Consider the following 8,640-nt stretch of genomic DNA (forward strand, 5'->3'; position numbering starts at 1 on the left):
TGTGGCCAACCGGAACTCTCTTCTGCGCGACTGGCGAGCACACCGAGAGGAAGCAGACGAGTGCGAGTATCGTTACAGGACAAGGCGGATTCGGGTGCACCGAGGAGGAGGCGGAAATTCGGCGGGAGGAGGAGGATTATCGAGACAAGGCGGGACTATGACATGGTATGCTGGGCGAGTAGCGAGGTATGGAGGCGTGCAGAGGGGTGTGCGGATCGCGCAAGACGACGGAAGCAGGCAAGGAGGTGGTCAGACCAAGATGGGGAGGAACGAGCCGATCACAAGGAAAGGGCACTGCATCGGAGAGGGTGTTAGCGACGATTCCGCGAGAGTATACGACGCTAGAACACACCGAGAAGAGATCTCGTCGAACGGAGAAGCAGAACGCGCACGGGACGGGCCGACCATCGGGCGCGAGGACGACGCACTGCATCGTGATGGACGTCGCGGTCGACTCGAAGGCGTGCTTGGCAAACGACTCGTAGTACTCGACGACCGAGGCAGTGTCAAAGAGCTGCATGGAAGACCCGCAGCGTCAAGTCAGTACTCGATAATCCGGAAGGAAACAGGCAAAACATCGCCGGTCGTTTCCACGCACCTCGAAGATGTATTTCTTGCCCACCAGCTCCTCCCTCTTCCAGCCCGTCAAGAGACAGAACTCCGTCCCGACGAGACAGATCTCGCCCGTCCTGCGCCAGACGACCGTGGGCGTGCCAGAGAACGAGATGAGCTTGTTGAGCTCGACGAGGGTGCGCTGAAAGGTGCGCTCGACGAAGGTCTGCAACAAGATCATATCGTCAGCAGGAATGCGGGAGGCAGAGTAGAGTGAGTGGACACGCCTCGTCTTCCTCCGTCAGCGGCATCTGCAGGGCGATGAGACTGGGTCGGAACGTCGCCAGCGCGCGGATGATGCGGAGGATGTCGTTCTTCTCGAACCTGTGTCGAGTGGAACGATGCGTCAGTTGTCACAACTGCGCGATGAATGCCCTCCCGTGGGAGGCGCCTGGACAGGCATTCGCAGCGAGATGGAACGATCGCAACGCACCGCTCCTTGAGATGCTTGACGAGGAAGTGATAGCTCTGCGCGTACGGATACGGCTTTGTGACGCTCCGATACGCCTCCTCGGCCGTCAAAACGCCCGGCTGCTGCACCTTCGCAGGTCCGTACGCTCCGTCCATTCCGTCTCCGAAGGTTCTGCCCGCTCCGTTCGGTGCGATGCCTTCCCCATCAATGAGCGAAGGACCTGCCGCGCCTCCGCCCGCTGCGCCCGCGTCAAGCAACATCGGGTCTTCCCTCCCTTGCTTGAACCCCTCGTCCGCGCCGTTGATCCCACCCAGCGCAGGCTGTGTATTCGTATCCGTCGCAAATCCGTTGCCGTTTAGCATGGCGTTGAGGATCGCGTACTCAAAGCCTGCTGCTTCGGATCCGAATTGGGTCGAGTCGTTGAAGAGGTTGGCAAGGGACATCGATGTCGCTGTTGGTGTTGCGGCTGAGATGGAAGGGAAGGAGAAGAAGCTTGAGGGGTCGTAGGTCGCTGCGGCAGAAGTCGAAGGAACGGGCGGAGCGGAGGAAAAGTCGAAGAAGGGTTGAGGTTGGGGCTCGGTCGTGAGAGTCGGTTGCGAGACGCCCGCCAGCATCGGTTGCGACGGTCCCGCTTCTGCAGTCGAGAACGTCGGCGACCCTGTGGTGACGGAGGAAGTCAGCTCGAGGGGATCTCGAGCAGCTAGGCGAGGAGAGCTCCAAACCCTGAAAGAAGTTTGGCTCTGTTTGTTGCGGTAGCGAGGGAGCGGCAGCAGGAATCGGCGTCGTCGCAGCTGGAGGGCCCGTCCCAGGCGGATGTTGCCGGCCGCGGTCGAGGACTGCAAGAGATTGTGTCAGCTCGCTTGTCCTCCGAACGAAGCGAAGTGGTCCAGCAGAAACTCACGCTCGTCCGGAATCTCCTGCAGGTACTTGGCTTTCTTCCGCGCGCCGTCAACGCAGTCTTCAGGACAGCCCTTCTTGACGCAACGGGCGCAAGGTCGAGCTGCGCAATCCACTCAAGCCGTCAGTTCCGCCGCTCTTGCGCAGTTCGATTACAGAAAGGACGACGCACCGTCGTCGCACGTCAAATGCGCCTTCTGACACGCCGCACACGCCCTCCCAGCCTTCTTCTTCTTCGGCACAGGCTTCCCATCCGGCCCAACCTGCTGTCCCCTCTTCCCGCCCTTCCCGCTCGCCTTCTTCCCACCCGCAGACGTCTTCTCCCCATCAGCCTTGGCCTTCCCCTTCCCCTTGCTCGACCCGCCTGGTGTTCCCACGGAGGAAGCGACCGACCCGGCGCGTGGTTTGACCGACCCGCTCCTCGGCGGTGCAGGCGCAATCGGCTGCAAAGGCGGAGCGAACGAGTGCGACTGCGCAGAAGGCGGGACATACGTCGCGCCAGGCGTCGAATCCGTCTCGTCTTCCTCGTCGCTCAACAGCGTGGCACCTCCTCGACCGCTACTCGTCGTCGGTGCAGGCGCGGGCTGGATCGGCGGGAGGAAGGACTGAGAGGTTGGATAGCGGGAGGCGGCGGTACCTGCGGGTCGGTTCGAGGTGAAGAACCCTGGAGGACCGCCCTCACTCGTTCCGGCGCTCTCGGCGGGCGAGGCGCTCGTGGCCATGTCGTATCGAGAACCCTTCGTGCAGTCGAATGCAAGCCAAGTCGGGCGCGATCAGGCTGAGGAAGGCGGAGAGAGGGAAGGATGTTGATCCGGCTGCCGAGCGGTGGTGTCGGCGAGTGAAGGGGTGAAGAGCGCGTCCAAGCTGATGTCCGGGACTACTCGTCTGCCCCAGGTGTTCGGAGCGCCTTCAGATGGTCCTGCTGGCGAGGTCGAGGACGGCGAGGGGAGGAATGGACCGAGTCGTGCTGATAGAACGGGAGGAAGACTTGCAGGTTCGAGTCGACCTTTGTGCGAGTCCTAGCAGTCCCAGCAATCCAGCACGCAAGCAGCAGCCTCAGATGTGAGCAGACAGAGGTCAAGAACTGAAGCTGCGGGGGTCGTCTCCTCGTCGCGGGGGCACGAAGACTTCCCCTGTCCGCTCGACATTCCCTTCTCCTTCTCTCTCTGCTCGTTAAGACTGTTAAGAGTGGTGTACTGCCTTTGCTCAATACGGCCCGTCTACCCTTCTGACCCGCCGGATGCTACCGCACTTCGACGCCCATCTCGCCCGTAACGCGCTCAATCACCCGGTCCTGGATCCGGTTCACCTCTTCGTTGCTCAGCGAGCTGCGCGACGACAACGTCAGTCGACTGCGAGTGTCAAGAGGAAGGTGAGAGGCGCGCACCGGTCCATCGAGCGGTAGTTGAGGCGGTAGCAGCGCGACTTGCGACCCGTCTTCGGGTGCGTGAACTCGTCAATCTGCGCGGGAGTTGCAGGAAAGTGTCAGTACGCAGTCGTGGGACAGGCGGATGTTGAGCGTGGGGCGTAGAGTCCGGGCCAAGGCGGTCGAGGTGAATTAACGGGAGGGCGGGATCCCCACGATTCGTCGTCGGGCGAAGGAGGGTAACGAGGGAGGACGCGAGGACGCACCAGCTGCACGCTCTCGACCAGATCGCCCCCCTCGTCCCTCACCAACTCCATAAAGTCATTCTCATGCCACGCCTTCTCCGCCTCGCCCTGCGACGGAACCCAAAACGTGAGGTCCTTGTAGCACTCGGGATACTTTGAGTAAGGCTTGAAAGTCGAAATCTCGTTCTCGCGGAACTGCGAGAGGAAGCGCGCGTCTTCGGACCAGAAGAGACGGATGTCGGGAATCGAGAAGAGGACCATGGCGATGCGCTCGAGCCCGAGTCCGAACGCCCAGCCTTGCTTGTGCCCGACGCCTGTGAGCGAGAAAGCGTGAGCTACAGTACGAATCGCGCAAAGAGCGGCAGCGGGAAGGAGTCGCGAAACACCCATCAGTGCCGACTGTAGCTCACCTGAGCGCTCCAACGCCGTCTGCCTGACCACTCCGCACCCGAGGATCTCCAACCACTTGCCGTTGAACATGACCTCGACCTCGTAGCTCGGCGCCGTCCAGGGAAACGTCGCCTCGATCCAGCGAACCCTGAGCGGCTCACCTCCCTGACTCGCCCGTCCGCCAAATAACTTCAACACGAGCCCGTTGAGGTTGTTTTTCAAGTGCTCGGCGATGACGCGCGCAACACGAGGGTCGTGTTCCGCCTGGTAGGGGTTCGTAGCCGTCTCTTCGCCCGTCTCGTCCTCGATGACGATGTTGGCCGCCTTCAACGCGGCGCGCATCTCGGCATTCTCCTTCTCGAGCCGCTCGATCGCCCCCGTCGCCGGATCAAAGACGCTGCACCCTTCCATCTGGTGAAAGACGGGATAGTGGCTCCGGTCAATCTCGTCTCGGCGGTAAACGTCCGCCGTCAAGAGGAACTGTTCGAGTCCGCTGCGGAACGACTCGACTTCGTGTGCGGACGTGTGCGTGCGCAACATGTGCGTCTGGTTCAGGTAGTACGAGTCTGTCAAGGCGCGGCCGGGATGGTCGGCGGGGAAACCGAGGTCGTCAAAGTTCTGCTGGACGGTGACGATGGGCGAGAGGGAGTTGAGGTGCTTGAAGGAGGCAAAGTGCGACTCGATCAGGGTGCGGAGGATCCCGATCGGGTGTGAGGGGGAGAGATGCAGTCGTCGAGGGAGTTTCGAGAGAATGGTCGGCGTGACATTCGAGAAGGCGTCTCGCGGGTAGGTGTTGCCTTCGACGACGATCGGGTCCGTCGGTGTCGTTCTCGCCGAGTACGCACGGGCGAAGGAGCGAGGAGTGGGTCGTGCGGAAGGAGCGTCGAAGCGGGGGAGAGGAGACGAGGTGAGAGAAGCGGGACCAGGGCGTGCGAGGGCCGCCCGAGTCGTGTACGCCGCCCTGCAGGTGCACTTGAGCGACTGCCGTGCAGCCTGTGCACCAGCGAGCCGAGGAGCGAGCATGGCCAGCGAGTGTCGAGGCGAAGAGAGCGGATCTGGCGGAGTCCAAAGCACCTCGCTCGCATCCGCACAAAGTAACATTGAGAATGGCTCTAAAGCATTGTAGAGTACTCACTTGAATTGTCAGCCTGTCGAACAAGCAGTCTGAGCGAGTTGAGGGAAGCCAAGGGGAACGTGGGTCGGCCCTCCTCGCCTCGCAATGCCTCGAGTGGGTCGTCTGGTGGCTCAGTATGGGTGTGAATAAAGGCAGAAGCACTGTGACCCCGCCAGTGGGTCAGCTGGTGGTCGAGGGGAGCCAGCTGAGGCCATCGACTTCGTCGCCCTCGGTCGACTCGCGCTCTCACGCTCCTTCACTCTCGCATCTCGACCTTTCGCTGCTTGTGAGTCGGTGCAGACAAGCCACAGACACCCACAGAGCACGCTGACACGGCACACGCGCGCGCGCAGCTTGACGGAAGCCTCCCACGGTCCCCAGTCGGCCACCCTCACACGCCCACGCCACACGCACACACACCCGCTGGAGGACAGCTAGCCATGGATTCATCGAATAATAAGAAACCGTCGAATCTCTGGTGCGTCCCCGCTCCCCTCCCCGTGCCGTCGTTGTCGCCCTCTCGTCCCGGAGCTCGAGCTGATCGCCGTCCTTGCCTCGTTCCGTCGCGCTCGTCTCGCCTTGCTCCCTCAAACAGCTGCGGCGCTGGCAACGGCGTCGCACCCACCGCTACTTTCAAGACTGTAGAGCTCTTCTCGGCGAGCGCCCTGGGCGACCGTGAGTCTCCCGTCGTTCCTCTTGGCGAGATGTCCGCATACGCTGACCTCGCTCCCGCTTCCCTTTCCTCGCAGCGTTCGGACGGCGGCCCTGACACCGCTATCAAGAGCCGTAGTCCCGGCGCCGCGGCAACCCCGCAGGGCCTGCAAGGTGCGCTCACGCGACCCGCTCCCCAGGACCGAACAAGCTGACCCGGTGACGCTCGCAGTTCGTGTGAGAGACGACCTGCAGATTTCTTCCGTTTCCCTTTCCCTTTCATCTGTATCGCGCTCCTCGGCCCCCTTCATCCCGATCGACGACTCGACCCCTCCCCCCGCCTACTCGACCATCTTCCCCCCTTCGCCTCCCCTGTCGGCCGCGTCCACCTCGCCGTCCGACTCGCTCCTCATCACGCGCTACGCGACCGCCGCCAACACCAAGTCGGTCGCCGCGCCCGCCCTCCTCTCGTCGCCCGCGAGCGAGCTCTCGTTCTCCCCGCTCGACCTCGCCGGGCGCTCTGCCCCGACTCTCGACGGCGGACCGTCCTCCTCCCTCCTCGACGCCATCTTCCCCGCCCACGCCTCGATCCACGACCTCCCGTCGTTCGACGTCAAGGTCGATGACCTCCTCGGTTCAGGCTGGTCGGGCTGCATCCTCGACAACCCCCTCACCGGCACGCGCACGCTGTACGTCGGCGGCGGGCGGTATGAGGACGTTGAGTTGCGCGACAGCGTCGTCGACGTTATCGACCGCGCCGAAGAGGAGTACGGATGCCAGAGTGTCGTTCTTGCGCTCAGGAAGGATGGCGCCGAGGACCTCGGAGCGCTCGTCCACCAGCTCTTGTACATCGGTTGCACGGTCGTCAGCAACTATGACGAGACTGGTGTCCCCAACGACGAGTACCTCCTTCTCGGCATGGAGATCTGAGCGACCAACCTTCGCCCCGTCTGAGCGACCAACCTTCGCCCCTCACCTCCCCCTCTCGAACGCCTTCGTCGATCCCCTTTCTTCGCTTCGTCGCTTGTAACCCTACCACCCGAAACCACCACGTAACGGCTCGTCTCCCCTTCCCCTCAAGAGAAAAAAACCCACAAAAACATTTCTCGACTCCGACTTGCCCTTTCCACACCCCCTACCAACGCTTCTTTTGGCCGAGGAGCTTTCTGTTCTGTTATTCTACCTTTGTTTCGACTCGTTCGTGCGTTCGTGGCGGGAGAGCGAGTGGGAAGCGCCGAGAGTTGAAAGCAATGACTTGTCGTCGGCGTTGGTCGTCCTCGCTCGCTCGTCGCTCGTCGCTCTTCCCTCTGTCCCGACGTTCTCCCTCTCACGCATCGGACCACTCGCAGCCAGGAGACAAGCGAGGAACAAGATGCGATTACAGCCCCTCGGAAGGAGGCGGGCGAGTCGATGCGGGAAGCACTATAGTAGTGAGTGTCTGTTGAGGTGAATCTCGTACAACAGGTGAGGGGAGAGTGTCATGCGAGGGAGATGCGCGCGGGAGAGAGGGAAGAGGGTTTATCGTAAAGAAGCGGAACGAGGCGGAGAAGCTGAATTCGAGAGGAGAGGTACGGAGGGGACGGTCGTTCACCCGCGCGAAAGGACCTTCGCGACAGTCTCATAAGGCCTCTCCCACACCGCCCTGGCCCACTCGAAATCCACATGCGGCCCGGGCGTCCAAGCCCAACAAACCACCTCTTCAGGCGGGGTATACGACAGCCAGTCGATGCGTTCGTCGGCGTCCAGAGTCGAGGCGGGGGAAGGGGGGTGAAGGGAGGAGAGGGAGAGCAGGGCGGGGTTGGAGTAGACGGGTTCGGAGTAGGTCACGCGGACGGAGGGGACGATCTGCGCTGACAGACCTGTCAGCTCGGGTTCGAAAGAGCAGAGAGAGGAAGGAGTGAGGACGCACCAACCACCGATCAAACCCTCTGGACCAAAAGTCCTTCGCAATCAGCTTGCACTCGCTTGCTGCGCATTCGCCCGGGTTGTTCAGCGCCGATCGGAAGCGTGCAGGTTTGGTGGCGGCGATCGGAGGTTCCCGCGACCAGGACTTGCGGGTTAAGGGGGGGAGGGAGGATGAGGGGTCGTAGCGGGCTGAGATGGATGTTGAGGTGAGGGGCCGGGCGTCTAGAGCGAGGAGGCCGTTCCAGCACGAGTCTGCGCGCGTCAAAACAGACGTCGATAACGGTCGTGCAAAACGGAGAGAAACGCAGAACGGAACGCACAGACTGGAACCGGCAACCCCTTGTCCCACCTCGCCTTGTACCGCTCCTCACCCGGCTGGTCGAACAAGACGTTCACGCCCTTTCGAAGCGTCGCGAGGAAGTCTTCTTGGCGGCGGAACGTCTCGCCGGACAGGGAGCGCGAGACCTGCAACGTGACGCAGCTCGCGATCAGCGGCTAGTCGCTTCGAAAGGGATAAGAGGGCAAGGGAGGAGCGCGACGCACCCAGCTATCGTAGAAACGCACGTCCGGGTTCAACCTACTCGCCCAGCCCTTGTTCGCAATCCAGTCCGTCGCGCACGCCGCATCTGCCTCCTGCTCCTTTCGCTGGAACACAAGTTCGAGGATATCGCTCGGGCAGACAAACACGTCGTTGATGAAGACGACGTCGTCGAACCCTTCTTCGTGCTCGAGAGGAGCGAGGACGACGTTCCGATAGACCGCGAGCTGGGCTATCCGGTCGACCGCCTTCCAGTTCGTTTTGCGCGGGTCGGAAAGGATGGTATGCGATGCGCCGAGGGCGGTGAGTGCCGCTGCGAGGTGTGCGAGTGCGAGGGTCGTCTTGTCCGTCGAGCCGTTCTCAAAGATCGAGACGTGGACGGTCGACGGGTCGAGGAAAGAGGTGACGGTGAGGAGTGCGTGCGAGAGGGTAGGGATGACGTCTTCCGAGTTGTACAGATTGAGAGCGATGAGAGTCTTGCCATGTCGAGGTTCGGACGGGCCGGTTCGT

At 62.1% G+C, this 8,640-nt stretch overlaps 4 protein-coding genes across 4 annotated transcripts in view; 1 reads left to right on the forward strand and 3 right to left on the reverse strand.

The window, feature by feature from the left end:
* Window positions 1-249: 249 nt before the first annotated feature.
* RHTO_04446 (transcription factor) lies at window positions 250-2,643 on the reverse strand (the record flags this gene model as incomplete). The annotated part of the gene is made up of 8 exons (XM_016418112.1): window positions 250-294; window positions 353-514; window positions 599-778; window positions 840-936; window positions 1,046-1,682; window positions 1,747-1,860; window positions 1,926-2,024; window positions 2,094-2,643. The coding sequence occupies 8 exons, from the start codon at window positions 2,641-2,643 to the stop codon at window positions 250-252; spliced, it is 1,884 nt and encodes a 627-aa protein (XP_016270564.1).
* Window positions 2,644-3,164: 521 nt separating this feature from the next.
* RHTO_04447 (phenylalanyl-tRNA synthetase alpha chain) lies at window positions 3,165-4,945 on the reverse strand (the record flags this gene model as incomplete). The annotated part of the gene is made up of 4 exons (XM_016418113.1): window positions 3,165-3,249; window positions 3,309-3,382; window positions 3,554-3,846; window positions 3,943-4,945. 4 exons carry the CDS (start codon window positions 4,943-4,945, stop codon window positions 3,165-3,167), a joined length of 1,455 nt encoding a protein of 484 aa, XP_016270565.1.
* Window positions 4,946-5,172: 227 nt separating this feature from the next.
* RHTO_04448 (protein of ornithine decarboxylase antizyme family) lies at window positions 5,173-6,617 on the forward strand (the record flags this gene model as incomplete). The annotated part of the gene is made up of 5 exons (XM_016418114.1): window positions 5,173-5,322; window positions 5,390-5,514; window positions 5,684-5,711; window positions 5,786-5,861; window positions 5,920-6,617. The coding sequence occupies 5 exons, from the start codon at window positions 5,173-5,175 to the stop codon at window positions 6,615-6,617; spliced, it is 1,077 nt and encodes a 358-aa protein (XP_016270566.1).
* A 657-nt stretch (window positions 6,618-7,274) lies between these two features.
* The window catches only part of RHTO_04449 (GDP-Man:alpha-1,3-mannosyltransferase, glycosyltransferase family 69 protein), a gene marked incomplete at both ends in the record, with an annotated part of 2,121 nt that continues 755 nt past the window's right edge, over window positions 7,275-8,640 (reverse strand). The window contains 4 exons of the mRNA XM_016418115.1: window positions 7,275-7,532; window positions 7,597-7,844; window positions 7,913-8,057; window positions 8,136-8,640. The exon at window positions 8,136-8,640 is cut by the window's right edge and continues 755 nt beyond it. Coding sequence (XP_016270567.1) covers window positions 7,275-7,532; window positions 7,597-7,844; window positions 7,913-8,057; window positions 8,136-8,640 — 1,156 coding nt within the window. The remainder of the gene's footprint in view (window positions 7,533-7,596; window positions 7,845-7,912; window positions 8,058-8,135) is intronic.

The sequence above is a fragment of the Rhodotorula toruloides genome (assembly GCF_000320785.1).
Source record: "Rhodotorula toruloides NP11 unplaced genomic scaffold Scaffold28, whole genome shotgun sequence".
NCBI classification, from domain to species: Eukaryota; Fungi; Basidiomycota; class Microbotryomycetes; order Sporidiobolales; family Sporidiobolaceae; genus Rhodotorula; species Rhodotorula toruloides.